Below are 25,551 nucleotides of genomic sequence, written 5' to 3'. Positions count from 1 at the left end.
AATCTATAAACGAAGGCAGAAAACAGCTGGTAGATAAGCAGATTTATGTTTCCCTTCCTATTATCTCTGCTATAAAGAGAATCGGGTGTGGTGTATGATAACCAGCTGGCTGTCTGCTTCCTGTCACTGTTAACATTAACCCAACATCAGACTGTGCACGAAGAATGGCCCATTAAACGAGACAGCCAACCAGACAGTTTTGTCCCCAGTAGGAAACCCATTTGAGATGTCTAAAAGTTTAATGAAAGTTAATTATCTGAAGAGAAAGAGAATCATTCTGCTAACCTGAGTCATAATTTAACCCCAGGATCCACAGGTATAAAGTGAGGAGTGAAGCCACACTTCTGCCTCAGTCCCCAAATTAAGACGTTAACCTCCAAAGTTCACCTTGAGGAGATGTGACCATTTTTGCCTGCTGAACAACAGTCTCTCCTTTGTTGCCTTGGGAAATGTTAATTTGCTCTCTCCCTTTGCCCACAGATTGCGGCTGGCAAGAATGAATGAAGAGATGCGGGAGACTGAAGGCCCATTTGGCCAGCCAGGTCAATATCCTAGCAGCAGTCCCACTGAGCTTCAGTACAGGAAGTGCATACAGGAGTTTATCAGCCTTAAGATAGATGAATGCTAGGGAAACCAACACTAACTAACCTGACTGGGTGATGTAGTGGTAATAACTGGGCCTCTTTTGACTAGACGTTGAGGTGATGAGCTATTTTCTTTATGACTGTGTGTACAGCTGGCATTGATGGTGAAAGAGGAAAAGGACAGTGCTTCAAGTTTATTTTGTCTTGTGTAAAAAGATCCTTTCTTCACACTTTCAGTCTTAATGTGGTTACTCTAAAGCATGGAACTAAGTAGTCATTCACAAACATTCCGCACTCTCAAGGGTTAGTGTCCTTGGGTGGTCCCTGGCATGGTACTGACCCATAAAGATTGGCAAGTTTTTTACTCAACTGGCTGGTCTCACTAGGTGCAAGCAGAGGTGCTCCAATTGTCTTCAGTCCCTTTGGGCGAGAGAGGGAAAATTCAACCAGTGTTTCCCAATCCTGGCAACTATCAAGCAATCCCTGTAAGTACGTGCTGTAGACATTGGATCGAGCACAGGGCTGGGTTCAACATTGATGCCCACCGCCCCAGTCAAAGGGTTTCGAACACCCACTCTCTGTAATCACTGCATGAGGTACAGAGAGTTGCAGGCAGCTGTAAAATTGTATGCCAGGAGTCAGTGACTGCAGAAGAGCAGGGGAGAAAAGGAGAGCGAACTGTAGCTGCGGCTCAGAGCTCTTCAAATAAAAGGTCAGTGTCCTTCCCTCCAATTAAAATCAGAGATGCTCAGTTAAGTTTGAGAGCTGTAAATTTCTGATTACAAATCAACAAACTGTAGGATCCAAATGTTTTCCTATAAGACCCTGAACTACTCTTTAAATTATTGCCCAAACTTAAAAATTGATCTTTTCCCTATAGCTGGGTTTGATTTTTAAAAGATGTCCACTTTTAATGTAATTCTTCATAGAATCATACAGTGCAGAAGGAGGCAATTCGGCTCATTGAGTCTGCACCAACCACAATCCCATCCAGACCCTATCCCCAAACCCCATGCATTTACCCTAGCTAGTCCCCTTTCTTCTTGGCTCTTTTCTGTTGGTACCCTGCGGGGGGACAAACCAAGGGTGAATGTCAGCCCTGGCTAATGTTCACACCCTCACTTGGAATCATAGAATCCCTACAGTGCAGAAGGAGGCCATTTGGCCCATTGAGTCTGCACCGATTCTCCAACAGAGGTTCCCTCCCAGGCCCTTTCCTGTAACCGCAGGTATTTACCCCGTTAATCACCCTGACCTACACATCTTGGGACACTAAGGGGCAATTTAGCATGGCCAATCCACCTAACCTGCACAACTTTGGACTGTGGGAGGAAATTGGAGCACCCGGAGGAAATCCACATGGACACCGGTGTAAACGCCACACAGACAGTGACCCGAGGCTGGAATTGAACCCCAGCCCTTGATGCCGTGAGGCAGCAGTGCCTCCCATGCTGCTCTTTTGACATGATGCATTACCAGTCCTACCCAGGTTAGCCACATTGCCATAAACAGGGTAAGCATTGCTGCCAATATTCATGATTCTCAATGGGGAGTCGGGCACTCAGTGTCCCAATCGGCAATAACACCTAAAGAGCCACAGTCATGAGACTGGGAGATATTAGTGCAAGGAGAAAATGTTTTCTTCAACACCCCTTGCTGGCTGGAGGTGCATGTTGGTCATTGCCATGGACACATCCACGCTTACAGGTAGTCCCCTGAGTACAAGGAGTAAGGCTCAGGAAGCCACAAGGGAAATTGTGTGGGAGTATATTTATAAATAAATCAAGAATATTCAAAAAAGCACAGGTAAAGGGGAGGAGGTTAACAAATACAATTGGCATTTAGCAAACAAGCCTGTCATTTACAAAAATTGAGTCAAAAATGTATTCTGAATCTTTTGTTTCTAATTTACACAAATAAAACAGTTGAACCTTGGGCAAAACCTTCTCTACTTTCACCACCACTGCCCGGGGGCTCATCATGTTCCAGGCTGTTAGGTCAGGTCCAAGACAAGTAACCTTAAAGTCGTGTGCTGTGATTTGGGTTTTTTTTTTGCAATGGTGCTGCAAAAATCGTTGCCTCGGTTACAGAGAGAGAAAAAAGCCCCATTCAATGGAAAGACTTATCAGCAAATGCGTGCCAAGCAAGCTGCGGTCCCAAGGGACTCCCCTTAATAACATCAGTTTTTTTTAAGCAGCCGGGGTTAGTTTGCCAATGAATTACTATTAAATAACTTGAAATGGCAACTAAAATACTCCTTTATACGATACTCAACTTTTCTACGGTGAAGAACATCCTTAGAAATGCAATGGAATTAGGGAAGTGTTGAGCCATATGAACTATTTGGTCTTTTAACCAGTCGAACATTACGTTGTTGAGATGCTGCATCTAGTAAGCCAGAACCTGAGCAGTTTGGAAAGAAGTTGATTGTTTTCTGTGATTGGGTTTCTTGGTAACACTGACCTTTTGTTTTTTTTTAAAAATCTCGATGTTGTAATTATTATGAACAGATCAGGTGACCTTGGTTACAAGCATAGGACAGATTCTGCCCTTGTTCCTGTACAGTAGGTGTTGTGTGCTGATGTGTATTGCTTGGTAACGGTGGTTACAACTTGCTGTTTCTCGGAAAAAAAATTACACATTTTAAGAACTGGGGGGGGGAGGAGGGGGAAGAAGTTCTGTAAATATTAAAATGGAATTTTGTTCTGGTTAGGACAATTTATTTAAAATGAAATGGAATATGAATTAGATTATATGTATGAGAACAACTTTGTGCACTTTTCCTACCTATCAGTATTGTTTTCTGTTACACTTTTGTGAATTTTCTCAACAGTGGACGTGTTGTTTTAAATGTTTATTTATATGAATTGCCCAGAGGAATAGTGCAATGAAAAAAAAATGAATACAGGTAACTGTGTTTGGGGATTTGTGGTTTTTTTTGTAACACCATAGAGTGTATTTTTTTAAATTGACACACTTCGTTTTGTATCGGTGCAGTACAGGCAGAAAATGTCTTGGAGCTTTTATTTCGTGTGACGCACTGTGCAGATTTCTACTGCTTTGATTCAGCGTAGATGATTAGAACACACGGCGAGTTCTCTTTTACCCGCGTTTTGTGAAAGCTGTTTGATTTGCAACCAAGCCTGGGTCGACAGGGTCCCGATAGGTTCAGCTTCAACAACAAAAAATTGTTTTTCATTTTGAATTTTTTTTTTCTTGTACTTTCTGTGTATGGAGCGATGTTTTCAAACTGATTTGTGACTCCCGGCATCTCTAATTAAACGCTGTGCATAACATTGTTTCATAGTCGAATGCAAGATCCTTACAAGCTGGTGAAACGTGTCTTTGGGCAGAAAGCAACAGTGTAAATAAAGCACTATACCCGGAGCCATCTCCCCTGGGCCAGGAGGTGCAGTGGGCCTGCCGCTTGCTGCTCTGTGGCTCTCTCATAGTCAGAGCTGGGAGAATTCCCAGAGTTGGGATTGAGCACTATTCCTGCCCCTGCCCCTCCCCCTCCGCCCCACCATCCCGCAACCCACTTTACCCCCAATTAACCCTCCACCCCCCCCACTCCCCTTCACCTCCACCCCACCCCACCCCCCCACTTAACCCTCCACACCTTCCACTTCTCCCCACCCCACTCCCCCAGTTCCACTCAACCCCACCCCCCCCCCAGCCCACACTCCCCTTCACCCCACCCCTTTCACCCTCCACCCCACAACCCCCACTTCACCCTCCACCCCACAGCCCCCACTTCACCCTCCACCCCACAACCCCCACTTCACCCTCCACCCCACAACCCCCACTTCACACCTTCCACTTCTCCCCACCCCCATCCAGTTCCACTCCACCCCACACCCTTCACTTCCCCCTCATCCTCTTCCCCCACTCCTTTCCCCCTTCACCCTACCCCCCCTCCCCACTTCACCCTCCACTCTCCCTCCACCCCACTCCTCCCCCTTCACTCCTTGCCCCCCACTGATAGTAAAACAATTTGATGCCATTCAGTGGTTGAGCTAACAATCTCCTGTTAGGAGAGACTGTGTTAGGCTGCATGCTCCCACTTTAACACAGTGCATTACAAGGGAATTCAATGAAATGTTCACCTTTAACAATTCCATGGTCACATGACACCCATGCAGCCGGCCACTGATTCTGCACACAGGTTAAACCCCCGACTGACACAGATTGCAATTCTGCACGACTATTCCCAAATTCAACCTGACGGGAAAGAATTTCATTCCTCCATTCATCTGAGATCCTGAGGTAGAAATTTCCCAGGAGCAGGCATTCAGCAGACAATTTCAGGGTTCAGACATTGCACTTTCAGTAATATTGATCCTCCCTCAGGAATTCTGACCTGCCTTGACTTGTTTTGGAATATTGACTGTTAGTGAGAGCAGGAGTTCTTTTACTCTCTCTGCAAACTTCTTCAAAACAAGCTGGATCCACCTCTTGGGCCCCAATTGTTCATTAAATTGATTTGAGTTTATTCTCCCTACAGCTGTATGTTTCATAGCTTCCTTTCAGTATTCACTTGAGAGTCATGGGTTCCACTGATAAGGCCAGAATTTAGTTCCCATCCCTAATTGCCCTTGAGAAGGTGATGGTAAATACAACCACTTGGCCGTTTCAGAAAGGAGTTAAGAGTGAACCACATTGCTGTGGGACTGGAGTTCACTCCTTCAATTATTAGGATAAGGGGCTATCTTATGAAGAAAGGTTGAACAAATTGGGCCCATGCCCACTGGAGTTTAGTAGAATGAGAGGTGATCCTATTGAAACATACAGAATAGGGTAGATGCCAGGAGGATTCTTCCACTTGTGGGAAAGACTAGAACCAGAGAACAGAGTTTAAGAGGTGTACCATTTAAGACAGAGATAAGGAGAAATATTTCCTCTCAATGGGTCATTAGTCTGTGGAATTCTCTTCCCCGGGAGGCAGTGGAGGCTGGGTTACTGCATTGATCCAAGGCAGAGTTAGACAGGTTTTTGATTAGCAAGGGAGCCAAGGCTTATGTAAAGTTGAGACCAGAACCAGATCAGCTTTGATCTTAACCAATAGCGGAGCAGGCTTGAATTTCGGACTCACATATAGGCCCACACTGAGTAAGGATGGCAGGTTTCCTTCTCTAAAGGGGCATTAGTGAACATGGTGGGTTTCACACCAATAGGTTCATAGTCACCATTTCTGATTTTAGCATTTTATTGGGGATTTAATTTAGTTAATGGGTGGGATTTGAACTCATGTTTCTAGATTGCTACTCCAATAACATAACATACCAAGATGCTGCCGCACCTAAAGATGCCTCCACACATATTTAAGTCCCTGTGTCATTGAAGCTGTTAACATTTCATTAGCAGAATCTCTTTAGCAGCTGATAAGATCTCTGCTTTTCTTTTTGAGCTGTTGAGATTTATTGTAATTCATTATACATAATACCACGTCCCCTAAAAAATAAGTATCTTTTTTGAGTTGACAACATATCGCTGGGGATCTGACTGGTGCAGCTTAATACACTGTGATTGTGTAACCACCTAGAAGTGTGGTTGAAAATCAAAATCAAAGCTTGCTGGAACCGGTGGCACAGTGGTTAACACTGCTGCCTCACAGCGCCAGGGACCCGAGTTCGATTTCTGGCTTGGGTCACTGTCTGTGCAGAGTCTGCACGTTCTCCCCATGTCTGCGTGGGTTTCCTCCGGGTGCTCCGGTTCCCTCTCACAGTCCGAAAGACGTGCTGGTTAGGTGCATTGGCCATGCTAAATTCTCCCTCAGTGTACCCGAACAGGTGTCAGAGAGTGGCGACTAGGGGATTTTCACAGTAACTTCATTGCAGTGTTAATGTAAGCCTACTTGTGACAGTAATAAATACACTATTGCACCAAAAAAAAAATCTAATAATCTGATTGGTTTCCTTTGGTGAGGAAAGATTCAAGGTGATTAGAGTCACCTCAAACTTCCTGACAGTCCAGTGAGGGGTCCAGGTCCCTGGCTCAAGAGGCGAGTTCCAACAGCATCTGCTGTTCGTGATCAAGGAGATTAATCAGGTTAATGCCGTCGAGAGAGTTTTTTCTCTCTCTCGTTCTCAGGTGGCAACCACTGGCTAAATGCCAAAATCCTTAAAACACTCCAGGTACGACACCAGCGCCTCCAGATTCTCCAGGGATGGTAACCCAAGCTGCTGCTGTTTCAGCCCAGTGTTCAAACTGGGCGTAGTTTCAACAATGGTAGATTGGAGGTGATGATGGAGCCTGAGTTCTCCTTTCTATCCAGCTACACAAACACGGAGGCAAACCTGCTGCTCCACTCCCGAGAACCATCTGTCCGGCCAGGCTTAAATTGCATCCGTATCCCCATTCCGATTATGTGATATTTATCTGGCTTGGGCTCAGAGCAAAGATAATTATGCACCATGTGTTCAGAAGCATTAGCCAAAAGCTTGTTTAAACAAGTATGGTGTCCTCACGTGTGGAGGTCAGAATCCCTCCCTGTCCCAGGGATAGTTTAGTGACTTCTGCTCCCTTTGGCAATATCAAAGAAAAAAACACAATCAACTTAAAATATTCCCAGTCAACCGCCCTTTACCTCAACTTGTAAAGAAGCAGGAATAGTTATTCTCTAGAAGCTGGAGTTTGTAGACAGACACCTGAGGTGAAGGAAGTCAGATGGCAGCTTTCTGGTCTAGTCTATTCCAGCCAGTACAGCTCTGCTCATGTGTCAAGGTCCAGTTGTGAAGGATGTGATACTCCAGCCATTATTTGGCTCCTTCTAATTTTATGCTGGGAAAATGAACTTTTTTTCCAATGAAGGCATCCTCAGTCCCTATCAAACCAACTCAGGGATAGCAGAATTAGAACCAGCAAAAAAAGCTCTATCTGCTCTGCTACTAAGCCCAAGCGGTCTGTAAATGAATGAATAGTATGGGCAAGTTCTCTGGATCTGTTCACATTCTTTCATGTAGAACCTGTGCAGTCAAAGACTCTCATCTTCATAGTCTGGACTCTGACTTGAACCCAGATCCCCCCCATAAGTGAGGGATCATTTGTCAAACATGCTGCAAATCCAGTCTGTGCCAGTCTGTAGGGTGGCACGGTGGCACAGTGGTTATCACTGCTGCCTCACATTGCCAGGGACCCGGGTTCAATTCCAGGCTCGGGTCACTGTCTGTGTGGAGTTTGCACATTCTCCCCGTGTCTGCGTGGGTTTCCTCCGGGTGCTCCGGTTTCCTCCCACACTCCAAAGATGTGCGCGTTAGGTGCATTGGCCATGATAAATTGACCCTAGTGTCGGGGGATTAGCAGCGTAAATATGAGGGGTTATGGGAATAAGGTCTGGGTGGGATTGTGGTCAGTGCAGACTCAATGGGCCGAATGGCTGTAGGGATTCTATGACTTCCTGGAGGGATCAGGGTGACTATAGGCGACACACCCAGACAGATTCTTTCAGACTGCCATTTTGGAAACCAGTTTTTTTTTTGTTTGAAAAGGCCTAACGTGGAATTAAACGCCACTTTTCCCTCCACACCAGAACCAACCACTACACAACATCCTGGGAACGGGCTTACTGATACAAGATTTGAATGTGCTGTTTTTAGAAGGAAAATTGATGTATTCTAAAATCCCTTAACTTGAACACTCTGCTGTACAATGAAACTGTTACTTCCTGCCAAAGACTGGAGAAGGACACAAGATGTACACTGAATCTAGGTAACAATAGACAGATGGGCTGAAATAACAGAATGAAAGTTTGGATTGAAATTCTGGGCGGATTCTCCTTCCTTTGTGGCTCCGTTTTGTAACAAGGAGCCTTTCACAGTGGGAAGTGCGGAGTCCGTTCCTTTCAGCTGGTGGGTGTGTTAGAATTGACCCTCAGTTGTTGGGTTGGAGGGGGGGGGGTGGGGGTTGAGAGAAAGAGTTCTCCCCTCCTTGATCAGTCTCCAGTCAGTCTTGCGGGGAACACCCCACGGGATGGACTGAGCAATCGTACTCCCCGGTCAGCCACCCTGACAGGTACCCCACACTCTAGCAATGGGTGAAGGGCTTGGGAGACAGCCAACATCCTGTAGCACTGGGCTCAGTGCCTTTCAGGGGAGGAGACACAGTGGGGAATGGGGGGAGGGGGGTTTGTTGGAAGTTAATGCCAAAAGATGAATTGGCAAAAACACAAAAGCTACTTATGTGTATGTTAGATATCGTAGATGGTACGAACCTGCAGTTTAACTAAAGTAATAGTGAAAAGTTCTGTAGAAATGCTGTAGAATGGAGTCTTGCTGTACAGCTGTAAATACGCTAAGCAACTTTTAACCCTCTCACTGCCTGCTTTGCCACAAGGCTGTGCTATCTTACTCTTTGTCTGTACTGAATGTTGTACTCAGACTGATGCACTCTGCAGCTGAATATCTTTGTACAATTTACACTTTTGACTGTTGCCTTGTGTCTGCTTTCTTAATGTCTTTTGAGAAACTGTTAATAAATTCGGTTTGAACTCCTAACCTCAATCGATGCTCTCCGCTGCCTTCTTCCAGCTCACTCACTCACTCCACATTTGCTCTCTCTACCGATGTGTGCACGTTTCACCAGAATGGCAACTTCCAGTTACTGTCCGGCTACAATGGATAATTCAGCCCCATCTTCCCCTAATCCACCCCCTCCCCAATCCTCCCCCCATCCCCTTTCCCAATCCTCCCCACTCCCTCCCCAATCCCCCCCCTCCCACCCTCCCCAATCCTCCCCCCCTTCCAATCCTCCCAACTCTCCTTCCCAATCCTCCCCTCCTTCCCAATCCTTCCCCCCCCTTCCAATCCTCCCCACTCTCCTTCCCAATCCTCCCCTCCTTCCCAATCCTTCCCCCCCTTCCAATCCTCCCCACTCCCTCCCCAATCCTCCCCCTCCCATCCTCCCCCATCCTCCCCCAATCCTCCCCCTCCCACCCTCACCAATCCTCCCCCCCTTCCAATCCTCCCCACTCTCCTTCCCAATCCTCTCCATCCCCCTCCCCAGTTCTCCCCACCCTCTCTCTTTGGGGCCATCAGCAACATTCACTGCTGACAGGGGCAGAATTCTCCTCCCTGACCACTTTCCTCTTTACTCCCTGAGTCAGGAGTTGTGGGTTCAAACCCCAGTCCAGGGGTTTGATCAGATACAGAGTCACCCTCCTGGCACAGTGAGCGGGGGAGGGGGGGGGAGGTGAGGTGGGGGGGGGGGTCCTGCAAAGTGCAAACAAATCTCTGGTTCTAGATGTTAAATTGAAGCTCTGAAAGATGGATATAAAAGATCCCCATGGTGCTTTTCTTCCTGAAGAGGGGAGTTATCCCCGGTGTACTGGGTGAAAATTCCTCAATCAACATTCAATGAACGAGCGGGTCGTTGTTGCGTGGTAGTTTGTGGAATCTTCCTGTGCGCACATTGGCTGCCAGATGTCCTGCTGTATGAAAGTGAGGACACTTTCAAAGTATTTCCAAAGCACTGAGGGATATCCTGAGGTGAAAGGTGCCATGTACTGAGCAAGTTTTCATTTTAATTCCTGCTGGCTAAGCCAGTAACTTTATTGCCCATCTCCCCCTTACCCCCCCCCAAAAAACTGTTCTCTCACGGTGAGCGAACTCCTGTGTTTGTGATCTATTCAATCACCAACAACACCCAGCTCCTCAGTCATCCAACACAGGATTTTGCAACCTCGCTCGGGCGAGGCTCGTAAAATCCCGCCCGAGGCCAACGAAGAATTCCGTTCTGCGAGCCTCACCAGCCCCGAATCGGTAAAACTCCCGCAAGATGTGTTGGCAATTCTCAACACACCACCCGTTCCTGCAGCACACAATGGGCTGAATTCCGGGGAGTGGGGGGGGGGGGGGGGGGGGGCGGTGCTGCCTAACCGACTGACTTTGCAAAAAAGCTTCAATTCAGCTCTAAGACTGGGGGTGGATGCTGGAAATCTAAAATAACAGAAGATGCTGGGGGGAGAAAAAACTCACCAGGTCTGGCAGCATCTGTGGAGGGAGAAAGGAGAGTGAAAGTTTCCAGTCCAATGTAACTGACTCTTCTGTATACAGACCTGGAAACATTAACTCTGCCTCTCTCTGCAGGTGCTGCTAAACCTGCTGAATTCTCACAGCTTTGACTCCAATCCAATTTCACAAGCTGGGGTGTGTGAAAATACATGGGGGGAGGTGGAGGGGGTTCGACCAAGCTGCACATCCACAGACCTGACAAAGCTTGGTACCAACACATTTGAACCCAAATCAACAGGTGTCTGTATCAGGCACCTATACAGTAACAAGCTGTGTCACCACCCCCGGCCAGGAGTGATGTGAGACACAGCTTGCCTCCTGTCCCAGCTCCGGAGACCAAGTGCAGTAAGTCTCTTCAAATCATTTAAAATGCAGAATCTTCCCGTTTTAAAAAATAACACCCAGCTATTGTATATGGCATTTTAAAAAATGTATTGAAATTGAGCTGCCGATAACCAGGGGGCGTAGATTTAAGGTAAGGGGCAGGAGATTTAGAGGGGATTTGAGAAAAAACGTCTTCACCCAGAGGGTGGTGGGAATCTGAAACTCACTGCCTGAAAGGATGGTAGAAGTGGGAATCCTCACAACATTTAAGAAGCATTTAGATGAGCACTTGAAATGCCGTAGCGTACAAGGCTACGGACCCAGTGCTGGAAAATGGGATTAGAATAGATGGGTATTTTTTAAAGTTTATTTATTATTGTCACAAGTAGGCTTATATTGACACTGCAATGAAGTTACTGTGAAATTCCCCTGGTCGCCATACTCCGGCGCCTGTTCGGGTACACTGAGGGAGAATTTAGCATAGTCAGTGCACCTAACCAGCATGTCTTTCCGACTGTGGGAGGAAACTGGAGCACCCGGAGGAAACCCACGCAGACACAGGGCGAACATGCAGACTCCGCACAGACAGTGACCCAAGTCGGGAATCGAACCCGGGTCCCTGGTGCTGTGAGCCAGCAGTGCTAACCACTGTGCCACCGTGTTTGATGGCCAGTACAGACACAATGGGCTGAAGGGCCTCTTTCTGTGCTGTATGACTCTCTGACTCTTTAGCTTGAAGAGCTTTAACTCGCACTAGGATTTATGCCGTCATGCAGATGGCCCTTTCAGCTCCCTGTCAAAGAAGCTGCAGAGGCCGAGAGTTCAAATCTACAAAGGTGCAGCTGATAGACATTGGCCTATTGATAGCTCGAAACACTGGACAGATATTCAAGGTGCTGTACATTGTGCAAACATGATCACAGACAGAGGTTAGATACACAGACATTCCCAAAGTTATTGGCCAGACATAGGTCCAGAAGGAAGGGAGGGAGCCGAATAGGAACAACATGAGGAGAATCCAGTTGGGAATTGGAGAGGGAGCAGTCGCTAACCAAAGCTGCTGGAAGTGAGTAAAGAATCTCCAGGATGGAGAAGAGATGCTGTGACCTTGAAAGTATATAAATTATATGTCCATATATAAATCTATATGTAAATTGCCTCCCTCAGTGATCTGAATTCACATTTGCTGTGACTGCTTTAACTCATTCCATATCCCAATTGATTTTAGAAAATGGAGGAAAATCTCAGCAGGTCTTACAGCATCTGTGGAGGAAGAATAGAGCCAACATTGAGTTGTTGCTGACAAAGGGTCACCCAGACTCGAAACGTTGGCTCTATTCTTCCTCCACAGATGCTGTCAGACCTGCTGAGATTTTCCAGCATTTTCGGTTTTTGTTTCAGATTCCAGCATCCGCAGTAATTTGCTTTTATCCCAATCGATTTTCTTCCATTTGAAATGCGTCACAAAGCCCAGCCTCTCTGTGGCTCCATAGTTTCTGGGACTAATCAGATTTTGTAACGAATGCCAACCTAAAGCACATTATCACAGTGTGAAACTGATGGAGTGCCTGCATCCTCCCAGTTTCCACCTCCCAAAGCTGGTGGACATGGAGAGTTAACGGAACTCGATAATCAATCACTGTGGGCTTGGATTGAATGCTTGATCACGGTTGTCTCAGGTGTCGAAGCATTGAAACCACATCAATCCTGTACGCTACAGACTCATTGAACTTTACAGTACCTGAAGGCCACTCTGTCCATTGCGCATATTCTAACTCTCTGAAAAGAGCCACACAGTGGTTAGCAACGCTGCTTCACAGCGCCAGGGACCTGGGTTCGATTCCTGGCTTGGGTCACTGTCAGTGCAGAGTCTGCATGTTCTCCCCGTGTCTGCGTGGGTTTCCTCCGGGTGCTCCGGTTTCCTCTCACAGTCCAAAAGACGTGCCCATTAAATGCATTGACCGTGCTAGATTCGCCCTCAGTGTACCCGAACAGATGGCGACTAGGGGATTTTCACAATAACCTCATTGCAGTGTTAATGTAAGCCTACTTGTGACACTAATAAATAAACTTTAAAAACTAAATTTAAAAGAAATCTGAGACAGGAACAAAAAGTGTAAGAGAGCCAGAGCGGATCCGTCAGAAAGATGATTCAGTCTTTCAGATTCGCCACCCCAACTGTTGTAGGGAAAGTTGAAGAAGACCCTTTTTCATTGAGATATTCAGGAGCGAATGTTTGCGATGCAGTACAGCGCCGAGGGCAAACAGAATAGGAGAGACGACTTGATAAATCAGGAATGTAACAATTCAAGCCTGAGTTTGAAAAGCCTATAGTGTATGAGAGAGACGGAGGTGGATAAGGGGTTACTGGGAATGAATGAGAGTTAGAGATGGGGTGTTGAATCTTGGTTTGGGTGCAGTGAACCTTGACTAGGCTTTGTCAGCGCAATAGAAGGATCTTCCTCTGACTGTGCCAGATCTGCTGAAGGGTTACACCTCATACATTAACCTTTCTTTCTCAAGTAGACACCACGCATTCGCCATCATTTTCAGGATTTACACTGGATCGCACCATATGCTCAGCCAGCCCCAGTGACACGAGAATGTAAATCAAAATGAAACCATTCCAGACTAAAAATTCTCCCCTCCCACAACCTATTTTCCAAGCGGTTTATGGATTGACTTCTTATTGCAAAACAAGAATCTCAGTGCAAGGAGACTTGTTTAAAACATGTTCACCTGACATATTTCTCCTGTAGGGGATTAGTAAGTGGGGGAGTAAGGATCTTCATCAAATCCACTGGGAAATCCGCTTGCTGTTAACTGAACAAAGGCATCATAGGTGACGGTAGCCATGGAGACGAGAGGTCAACTTTGACACAGGACTCACGCCCGCTTTGATCTGTTTCGCTGGCTGCAATGCTTGGCTGAGCTCACAAGATGGGTAGTTGGAACTGAGCCCAGTTTCACTGTGTTACTGAGCTGGAGGGCAGAGGGTGTGTGGAAGTGTTCAGCCTGCTTCCAGGTCACCTCTCATTCAAGGGAGAGAGTTGCTGAAGACATTGAAGGGGAAAAAATGTAAAAGAGAAATGGAAAGTGATGACTAACTAAGAAGTTTGTGGAAAATAAAATCTATTTAAACAAGGGAGCAAGAATGAAATGAAGTTCTTGATCTGTTAAACTGGTAAAATCTTCACATCGCATAATATATGTGTAGCCCAGTGTAATTGTGTTAGCAGGTGCCTTAACAATAGACAGAGATGTTAAGCTGTAATTAAAATAATGCTGTTAATATCTGGAATCTATCAATGATTTAAGGGCTGATTGATTCTAGCCTGTTTTCTGCAGTTTGTTTCAGTTTGATCCCAGGACCCCGAATCATTCAGACCCTGCCTGATCTCAGAGAGCTTTACAGCACAAAAAGAGGCCCTTCGGCCCATTATGTCTGTGCCAGCCACCAAGTACCTAATCTCCGATCTGAATTCCCTCACATCTACTATCTCCTAATAACCCCATCCTTTGCTGCCGGACATGGTTCATGTTCTCCATCTGCCCAGTGCTTTGCCAATCTGGCTATCCATTTATAACTCTACATGCTAGGTTTGAACAGACTTGGTTCTACCCTTGCCTACCAGACAATTATGTACCTACCAGCAGGGAGTGACCGAATGGTAATTTGCTTCGATATCCCCCCCCCCCCCTCCTTGGTCAGGGGGATGGTCACTGTCTTGGCAAATGCCCATCTGAGATCTTGATGATCCCTTTAACCCACAGTCACAGCAGACATTTCCATGAACTCTGATGAAGGGTTATCCTGACTCCAAACGTTGGCTCTATTCTCTCTCCACAGATGCCGTCAGACCTGCTGAGATTTCCCAGTATTATCTGGTTTCGTTCCAGACATTCACCCATTGGGCCATCAGTGGAATCGGGTTACTCAAACTATTCACAGGCTGACAGTCCCTAAATTGTCCATCTACCAACATTAGGAATTAGGAGTAGGCCACTCGGCCCCTTGAACCTGCTCTGCCATTCAACAGGATCATGGCTGAACCCCACATTCAACCTCAACCCCACATTGCTGCCTGCCAATAACCTTGTTAATCTAGCTGTGCCTTAAAAGTATTCAAAGAATCTGCTTCCCCTGCCTTTGAGGAAGAGAGTTCCAGGCTGAATTTAAATCCCACCAGCTCCCATGGTGTGATTTGAACCCGTATGCCCGGAACATTAGTCTGAACCTCTCACCATGACCACTCAACCAATCTCCTCTCCCACCAACATTAAAGTTAGGGTCATCCAGACTCGAAACGTTGGCTCTATTCTCTCTCCACAGATGCTGCCAGACCTGCTGAGATTTTCCAGCATTTTCTGTTTCTGTTTCAGATTCCAGCATCCGCAGTACTTTGCTTTTAACCGAAAGGGGAAGAATTTGGACAATTCAGATGGGGTTGTTTATGATTTAAACCAGGTTACACTATCTGTATAGTAAGAAGTCTCAGAACACCAGGTTAAAATCCAACAGGTTTATTTGGGATCACGAGCTTTCGGAGTGCTGCTCCTTCACGCAGCGCTCCGAAAGCTCGTGATTCCAAATAAACCTGTTGGACTTTAACCTGGTGTGGAGAGACTTCTTACTGCGCCCCACCCCAGTCCCATGCTGGCATCTCCACATCATCTCTGTATAGTGTAATACTGTCTGTATCAACAGAATCCTGTTTGAATCAGATACAAAACCACTCAATGATTTCACAAGGAATCAAACTCTGACAGGACCAAATCAAAATCAAAGGATCAGCTCAAACACGGCTTCCTTCTTCTCTCACCCAAATTTCTCTGAAATATTCCTGTGTGACCGTGAGTGTTGATGCCACCATTGGGAAGCTGAGCCCAGCAATGTTAGGAGAGGCTGGCTTTGGCAGTAGGTTTTACCATCAGACAGACGCAGCCTCAACCCACATCAGCTCCTGGCAGCACGAGGCTCACTCCAGTCTTTTCACTCCTGGCAACTGTAAAATCTGTTTCTGTCCCCACCCTCTCTCCTTTAAGGTCTTGGCGATGCAGCTGCTAAAGTGTCCATTCTTCCTGTGTGAGTTTGGATGTGGGGTTGGGGGGGGGGGGGGGGCAATTATAATCTAACCTTAACCTCACCACCCATTGAGAAACTGGGACTGGTGTTACATCAGTCTGACCCATACAAGTCAGTATTGGGCAGGGTATAAAATTGGTGTTTCACCTGACCTCATACAGCTCCCACCTGGCACGTTAGATTAGAGTGTCCACGAACCAATCGGCCTGCATATGCATCACAACCCAGCTGGGGCGACTAGATGATGACAGCAGAAGGGAAGGGTTGGAGGGATATGGGCCAAATGCAGGCAAATGGGTTTAGCTTCGATGGGCCTTTTGGTCGGCATGGACCTGTTTGGGCCAAAGGGCCTGTCTCTGTGCCATAGATTCTATGGTTCTTTGCCAGAGGCATTGAGGCCAATTATAACAACTAACTTAAGAAACAAATTGATTAAAACATGAGTATGTAAATAGAGTTTGAAATAAACTTACCTTTCCTTTCCTCTTACCCCAGAGTCAACCTTCTGGTCTCATGAGCCATGTAACACTTGAGGCAGTGGGAGGCATCCTATTTGCCACTTGTGTTAAATTTCTCTTAAATGTTGGGTTAAAGCTGAAAGGATGCTGAATGTCTCTGTTCTGTCTGGATCAGCATAGTGAGTAAATGCTGCCCCCTGCTGCTCTATCAGCACAATTACACAGGTGCAGCATGTGAGAAAACAAAGCAGTTCCTGCATTTCTTCGAATAGAGTTCATACCAGAAACATGAGTTAACAAACTAAGAGAATGATCTTAAGATAACCGTGCTGGGTTAACAGTTCTCATTCTGGGCAACATGTAGGAATTAGCCTCAATTTCTAACTGTTCTCTACCTTTTATTTCTTTACTGTCTTTCTTTATTTTTATTCCCCCCTTTTCTTACCTTTTCTCCTCCTTTGGTTCCCTTTTCCCCTTTTTTCCCTCTCTCCCACCCATCTCCCCCCGCATCTTCATCTGTCACAGCTTACCCTCTGATTTCAGCTTCTCTGCCATTCAGCCATTCTCACCTTCTATTCTCTCTATGGGCTGCCATTAACAGCCTTTCTGCTTGTTTTTGTGGCAATGACTCATCTTTCATTCCCTCACCCTACAGTATAAATATCTCCCACTTCCTACGCCTTTTAGCTTTGACAAAGGGTCATCTGGACTCGAAACGTCAGCTCTTTTCTCTCCTTACAGATGCTGCCAGACCGGCTGAGATTTTCCAGCATTTTCTCTTCTGACCTCTGGAACCTTGCCTCCTCTTAATATCCAATGGCTTTGGAACCATCCCTCGGTTTGGTATCCAGTGGCCCTGGAACTTTCCCTCACCTGGTATCCAGTGGCTCTAGAACCTTCTCTCTTAATATCCAGTGGATCTAGAACATTCCTTCGTTTTGGTATCTCGTGGCTCGAGAACCTTCTCTCTCTTCATATCCAGTGGATCTAGAACATTCCTTCGTTTTGGTATCTCGTGGCTCGAGAACCTTCTCTCTCTTCATATCCAGTGGCTCTAGAACCTCCCTTCATTTTGGTATCTAGTGGCTCTAGAACCTTCTCTCTCTCTTCATATCCAGTGGCTCTAGAACTTTCCTTCATTTTTGGTACCGAGTGGCTCTGGAGGAGAGAATGAGGAATAAAACCAAGGGCAGCTTTTCTTCATTGAATAGAAAAGATCATTGATTACAGGCAGCGCAGGCAGTGTTTACAGCACAGAGGCAGCTATTCAAAAAACCTCTCCTGTCTCGGCCAGGCCTATCCAATCTTTTCACTGGGGGGTGGGGGGAGCACATTTCCATATTTTCCTCCCTCAAGGGGCCAACGAGCAAATTTCGGTACATCATTAAACTGAAACTCAAAAAAAAGGTTGAGGTATTAAGAAAATAAACAATTGCTGAGTAAAAATAAAGCAATGTCATAGCAATAGGTTGTTAAAGAGAGCAGAGTGTGAGAGGGTCAGTGCATGTGTCTCGCTCACTCCCAGTCTCAGCATGCTCACTCGCTCACTCTCACCCACTGTGAGCGGGTTTGTGTATGGGTTGGTTTGTTGTGGTGAGAGCAAATGAGAAACCTGAGCCAGCAGACACAATCACACTCACTCACTCCCCTCCCACACACACTCACTCCCCTCCCACACACACTCACTCCCCTCCCACACTCACTCACTCCCCTCCCACACACACTCACTCCCCTCCCACACTCACTCACTCCCCTCCTACACACACTCACTCACTCCCCTCCCACACACACTCACTCCCCTCCCACACTCACTCACTCCCCTCCCACACTCACTCACTCCCCTCCTACACACACTCACTCACTCCCCTCCCACACACACTCACTCACTCCCCTCCCACACACACTCACTCCCCTCCCACACTCACTCACTCCCCTCCCACACTCACTCACTCACTCCCCTCCCACACACACTCACTCACTCCCCTCCCACACACACTCACTCACTCCCCTCCCACACTCACTCACTCCCCTCCCACACTCACTCACTCCCCTCCCACACTCACTCACTCCCCTCCCACACACACTCACTCACTCCCCTCCCACACACACTCACTCCCCTCCCACACTCACTCACTCCCCTCCCACACTCACTCACTCCCCTCCCACACTCACTCACTCCCCTCCTACACACACTCACTCACTCCCCTCCCACACACACTCACTCCCCTCCCACACACACTCACTCCCCTCCCACACTCACTCACTCCCCTCCCACACACACTCACTCACTCCCCTCCCACACTCACTCACTCCCCTCCCACACTCACTCACTCCCCTCCTACACACACTCACTCACTCCCCTCCCACACACACTCACTCCCCTCCCACACTCACTCACTCCCCTCCTACACACACTCACTCACTCCCCTCCCACACACACTCACTCCCCTCTCACACTCACTCACTCCCCTCCCACACTCACTCACTCCCCTCCCACACTCACTCACTCCCCTCCCACACTCACTCACTCACTCCCCTCCCACACACACACACTCACTCCCCTCTCACACTCACTCACTCCCCTCCCACACTCACTCACTCCCCTCCCACACTCACTCACTCCCCTCCCACACTCACTCACTCACTCCCCTCCCACACACACTCACTCCCCTCCCACACTCACTCACTCCCCTCCCACACACACTCACTCACTCCCCTCCCACACTCACTCACTCCCCTCCTACACACACTCACTCATTCCCCTCCCACACACACTCACTCCCCTCCCACACTCACTCACTCCCCTCCCACACTCACTCACTCCCCTCCCACACTCACTCACTCCCCTCCCACACACACTCACTCACTCCCCTCCCACACTCACTCACTCCCCTCCTACACACACTCACTCACTCCCCTCCCACACACACTCACTCCCCTCCCACACTCACTCCCCTCCCACACTCACTCACTCCCCTCCCACACTCACTCACTCCCCTTCCACTCTCACTCACTCACTCCCCTCCCACACACACTCACTCACTCCCCTCCCACACACACTCACTCACTCCCCTCCCACACTCACTCTCTCCCCTCCCACACTCACTCTCTCCCCTCCCACACTCACTCACTCCCCTCCCACACTCACTCACTCACTCCCCTCCCACATTCACTCTCTCCCCTCCCACACTCACTCACTCCCCTCCCACACACTCACTCCCCTCCCACACACATTCACTCACTCCCCTCCCACACTCACTCACTCACTCCCCTCCCACACACACTCACTCACTCCCCTCCACACACTCACTCACTCCCCTCCCACACACACTCACTCACTCCCCTCCCACACACACTCACTCACTCCCCTCCCACACACACTCACTCACTCCCCTCCCACACTCACTCACTCACTCCCCTCCCACACACACTCACTCACTCCCCTCCCACACACATTCACTCACTCCCCTCCCACACACACTCACTCACTCCCCTCCCACACACACTCACTCCCCTCCCACACACTCACTCACTCCCCTCCCACACTCACTCACTCCCTCCCCTCCCACACACATTCACTCTCTCTCACTCACTCTCATAAACACACTTTCACCCTCATTCTCTCTCTCTCACTCCCATGCACACAAACAGACTCTCTCGCTCTCACATTCAATCTCTCTCTGTGTCTTGCTCTCCCAGTAAGAGTTTTAACAACACCAGGTTAACAACACCAACACTCGCTCTCCCACACACGCAGACACACTATCTCTCTCTCTGATTTCCACATATTCATTTCTCACTTGCTCACAGATACATTCTCTCTCATTCCCACGCATATTCTCTTACACGACCACCCCCGCCCCACCCCTGCTGACACACACACACACACATACTCACTCTCAACCACTCACACGTGGCAATCAGCCTCTCCCCTCACTCTTCCCCAGACTTGGGGCTCCACAGCATTTCACTCCCAGACCTCTCAGCCAGCCTCTCCTTGACCTGGCTCTCTGTTCCCAGGGGCCTGTTCCCTGGCTCTCTGTTCCCCAGGGGCCTGTTCCCTGGCTCTCTGTTCCCCAGAGCCTGTTCCCAGGGGCCTCTTCCCAGAGGCCTATTCCCTGACTCTCTGTCCCCAGGGGCCTGTTCCTGGGCTCTCTGTCTGCAGGGGTCTGTTCCCAGGGGCCTGTTCCCTCGCGCTCTGTTCCCTGGCTCTCTGTTCCCAGGGGCCTGTTCCCTGGCTCTCTGTTCCCTGGGGTCTGTTCCCTGGCTCTCTGTCCCCAGGGGTACGTTCCCTGTCCCCAGGGGTCTGTTCCCTGGCTCTCTGTCCCCAGGGGCCTGTTCCCTCCCTCTCTGTTCCCTGGGGCCTGTTCCCTGGCTCTCCATTTCCAGAGGCCTGTTCCCTGGCTCTCTGTTCCCAGGGGCCGCTTCCCTGGCCCTCTGTTCCCAGGGGTCTGTTCCCTGGTGCCTGTTCCCTGGCTCTCTGTCCCCTGGGGCCTGTTCCCTGGCTCTCTGACCCCAGAGGCTTGTTCCCTGGGGCCTGTTCCCTGGCTCTCTGTCCCCTGGTTCCCTGACTCTCTATCCCCAGAGGCCTGTTCCCTGGCTTTCTGTTCCCAGGGGTTTGTTCCCTGGCTCTCTGTCCCCTGGAGTCTGTTCCCTCACTCTCTGTCCCCAGGGGCCTGGTCCCTGGCTCTCTGAACTCACCACCATTGGTGTTTGCTGCCCCTCCAATCACTGATTGTTTCTCTCCCATATTTTCTGCTGAGAGGCTCACTAGTGATTGGAAGAGCTTTTCCTTCCAGAATCTTCCATTCCAATTTGCCTGTTACTGGCATTTTGAACCGTGGCTCTGGCGGCCTCATAGAAAGGCTTCATGGGCTGCATCTGGCCCTTGGACCAGCCTATGTTGGAGAAGCCTGGTCTAAGCTCTTTGATGGAGAAACCAGATTACTGCCATCCCTCCATGGCTGTGTATCTTCCTCTGCTTCACTTCTCCCTGATGAGATTCTATCGTCTCTGCCTAACTATTCCCCAGTGTAAAAACTTGCGTGCTTCAACAACGCCCACAGTTTTTCGTAAACTCTCTCCTCATTCCCTGAGTGACAGTTTTAAATAGATGACCACCTGTTACTGACCCTCCAATTCGAGGAAGCAATCACAGAATCATAGGGTGCTTATAGCACAGGAGGCCATTCAGCCCTGCGTGTCGATGCAAGAACAATTCTGCTCGTACCACTTTCCCACCTGTTCCCAGTAGCCCTGCAATTTTTTTTCTCCTTTGAGGTTCTTGTCCAAGTTTTTTTTAAAAGCCATAACTGAATCTGCCTCCACCATCCTTTCAATAGGTGCAAACCAGATCTTAATCGCTAACTACATTTAAAATAAAGCTTTTCCTAGTCACTCTATTAAAATCCTTCAAAATTTTACAAAGCTTTATTGAATCTCCTTGGAGCCCTCCAAGTTGAGGTGAGGCCCAATAGCTCAAGCCTCCCATTCCCGATGCTGTAGGCTCTCTGGGTCCTGCCAATAAAGAGACATTAAAACGATACACCAATTGTGACCCTAACCCCCCTCCCACCCCACCCCCCCCCCCCCCCCCCCCCCCGCCGCCACCCCCATTGCCTTGTAAAACATCTTCCAATCCCAACTAAATCTTTGCTCTCTAAGTACATTTTTCTTTTCCTTCTTGCAGGCGATGAAACGTACCATGACATTTTTAGGGAATTTTCCCACATGGCGTCCAACAATCCTGAGAAACTGAACAGGAGAAGTTTCTACATCAGCCACTCCTGCCGGTAGCTGGAGAGGTTTCCCCCTGAGGCCTGTGCTCAGGTTCCCTGGAGACTCCGTGTGTTGCTCGCCTGCTGATGGTGACGGTCACTCCGCGAGGAAGTGCGATCAATGCCGGCGAGACCTTGAGGACACCAGAGTGGCTTGGATCAATCCCAGGGCTCCAGCTGGGGACCCAGAACACTTGACAATTCTGATATTTATTTACCAGAAGCAACGCAAGTTGTAGATTTCAGATTTAAAATGTGAGTTGAAAGAAATGTTTTTAAGTGAGCTTCACCTTTCTCCTACATCCCCTGACCTCGATTGAAATATACATTGTTTAGGACTGAGCCACAAAGGAAGTTCCCCGGTTTAGTGATTGCTGATATATTTTTATTAATAATTCACGCTGAATTGGGCAATCTCTACCAGGGTGTTTATTGTCTTTTGCCCTGGGCTAGAGAGAGCAAAAGATTCCTCTTTCTCATCACTATCAAACTGCGTGACACGGGGAGAACATGCAAACTCCGCACAGTCACCCGAGGCCGGAATTGAATCTGAGTCCCTGGCGCTGTGAGGCAGCAGTGCTAACCACTGTGTCACCAGGCAGGGGAATGGGGCTAAGAGGTCCTTCTGAAAGCCAGAAAGACATAATGGACTGAATGGCCTTATTCTGAGCTGTTAATACATGAAAAATAAGGCCATTCAGTCCATCATGCCTGTACTGGTAAATATGTGGGATAGGGCCTGGGTGGGATTGTTGTTGGTGCAGGATTGATGGGCAGAATGGCCTCCTTCTGCACTGTAGGGATTCTATACTCCTGCTGGGCAGTGGCGGGGAGTCGGGGAGGAGGTTGGAGGGGTGATTCTGGTAAGGGAAGGGTCCAGCTAGTCCGTGTTATCTTGCTGTTGCTGAAACTCATCATCTGAGCTCAGCTGCAAAGGATGTGGCTAAGATACACAAGCTGTTTGAACCAGATCCTGGGTTGAGCCCGCAGTGTTAGGGGAAGAGGGGAGAATGTTGGAAGAACTTCTTTCTAATTTAAGGTGACTTGGGTAATCCAGTGTTATGGATGTTAAGAGAACTGTGATTTCTCCCAAGCACCATCCCAACTCGCAACCCAATCCAAGGTGGGACACCGAGGTTTTGAGTCAGTAACAATGTGTCACAATGCTGATGTGTGCAAGTGAACTTGTCTCAATCCTCATTTTGTGATGTTTATTAACACTTGTGCAATACTGTGTGATATTTGTAAAAGTGCGTGATCCCTAAACGTTCTGCGCAGGATTGATTTAAGCTGAGGCTGTTCAGTTGACAGATCAAGCTGCCTCCAGCTGCATTCACCCTGGGTGAGGTATTTACTCTCCCGGCTCTTCCCAATGCCAGGACATCCTTCTCCCGGGCACTATAATAAAAGATCAGCTGGTTTGTTGAGCAGATTCCCAATTAATCGTTGCCCGTTAGATAGTTTAAGATATTACTGACACTCACAAGTCTGAAGATGAAATCCTCCAAACTCCCCTTATATGTGATGAGTGCGCTGACATGGGTTAAATGTAGCATCTATAATAGGCCTCAGCACCTCGACAATAGAAAGGAGGGAGTTGTTGGGGTCTCTTGTTCCTGATCATCTTTTCCAGTGAATCCCACTGAGGTTATTTCAGACAAGAACATTTAAGTTTCCCCCTGCATGAGTGAACAACGACTGGGCAATCATTGAACATCATAGAATCACTACAGTACAGAAGGAGGCCATTTGGCCCATCGAGTCTGTACCGACCCACCTTTCTTATTCGTACCCAGACCCTATCCCCGTAACCCCACGTATTTCCCCCGCTAATCTCCCAGACCTACACATCCTGGGACAATATGCGGCACCTAATCTGTACATCTTTGGACAGTGGGAGGAAACCAGAACACCTGGAGAAAACCCACGCAGACATGGGGAGAATGTGCAAAATCCACACAGATAGTCACCCAAGGCTGAAATTGAACCTGGGTCCCTGATGCTGTGAGGCAGCAGTGCAAACCACCAATGGCTAGTTGGGCGGGAGGTCTCAGGAGGGTTGCGAATGGACTAAAAACAGAAAATGTTGGATAAACCCAGCAGGTCTGGCAGCATCCGTGGAGAGAGGAACAGAATTAACGTTTCAGTTCTGAATGATCCTTCAGGGAGGGGCAATAAAGGAGGGTTTTAATGAAGAAGGGGAGGGAGGAGAGGGACAGCCTGGGAAAATGAACAAAATTGTTCTCAGCACTTTCTTAGTGGAATGATCATTTACAGTTTTCTAATAAAATATTATTTATTACAAACTCGTATTTAAGGGGCTAGTACTTTTCCGAAGCATGCGACGGGCCACTTTATGTATTTGCTTTGTTGTATCATAAAAACAAGATTTAAAGGGCAGATTATACGGGTATAGTCTGCAGAGCTTGCCATTTTCAAATGCAACCTTGTACATAATGTAGGAAGCAGGAAGTAATATATCAACCTTGTATATTTTTAATGAAAGTCTCATAAACACCAGCAAAGACCGATTGGGCCAAATGACCTGTTCCTGTGCTATAAAATTCTGTTATTCTACGTATAAAAAAAACTGCTTCATATGCAGCATGTATAGAGATTCTATACAGATATTCTTTAAGAATAAAATTGATTTGTTTGTTGTTAAACGTTTCAATATTGCTGTTTTTTTTGTGTGATCACATTGTGCCTGAACTTGCAACTGCCACTGTCAAATTATGTTCCCAACCAGTAGGTGAGCCTTCTTTCTCTCCGACTAAAACATTTAGAAGTTCTCCTTTTGAAACAATGGCCTTCACTTAGTAACTGAGTAAATGAGTCGGAATTCCAGGATTGGGGAAGGCCTGGAACAGACGAATTCTGGATGTTTGGGGCAGAAACCACATCTGTCCGACGTGCAACCATTCTAACCAGGAGGTGGTGGTGAGACTGAGTTGTTATACCCCTGTCTGAAATCTGCGGACCAGTTTCTGAACCTACTTGAGCTGGGTTTTATACTATTTTTTTAAGAAAAGGGAAAAAAATCAGTAAATGAAACAAGAATGACAGGGGGGACAGCCCCTGTTTGTGCACTGTAAACAAAACAAAACATCAAAAGAAACTTAACTAAACCAAAATATTAATGGCACTGTGGTTAGCACTGCTGCCTCGGTTAGGTTCCTGGCTTGGGTCACTGTCTGTGCGGAGTCTGCATGTTCTCCCCGTATCTGCGTGGGTTTCCTCCAGGTGCACCTCTGCCTCTCAGCACCAGGGACCCGAGTTCAATTCCTGGCTTGGGTCACTGCCTGAGCAGAATTT

At 47.8% G+C, this 25,551-nt stretch overlaps 1 protein-coding gene across 1 annotated transcript in view; it reads left to right on the top strand.

The window, feature by feature from the left end:
- LOC144509919 (arf-GAP with coiled-coil, ANK repeat and PH domain-containing protein 3-like) overlaps positions 1-24,906 on the top strand; it is a 361,954-nt gene extending 337,048 nt beyond the window's left edge. The window contains exons 24-25 of the mRNA XM_078238917.1: positions 481-542; positions 22,149-24,906. Of these exons, the coding sequence (XP_078095043.1) occupies positions 481-542; positions 22,149-22,255 (169 nt within the window). The 3' untranslated portion in view covers positions 22,256-24,906. The remainder of the gene's footprint in view (positions 1-480; positions 543-22,148) is intronic.
- The last annotated feature ends 645 nt before the right edge of the window (positions 24,907-25,551 follow it).

Source organism: Mustelus asterias, chromosome 22 (assembly GCF_964213995.1).
Source record: "Mustelus asterias chromosome 22, sMusAst1.hap1.1, whole genome shotgun sequence".
Lineage (NCBI taxonomy): Eukaryota > Metazoa > Chordata > Chondrichthyes > Carcharhiniformes > Triakidae > Mustelus > Mustelus asterias.
The sequence above is the reverse complement of the archived record's forward strand: the minus strand, read 5'-3'. Positions and strand labels throughout refer to the sequence as shown.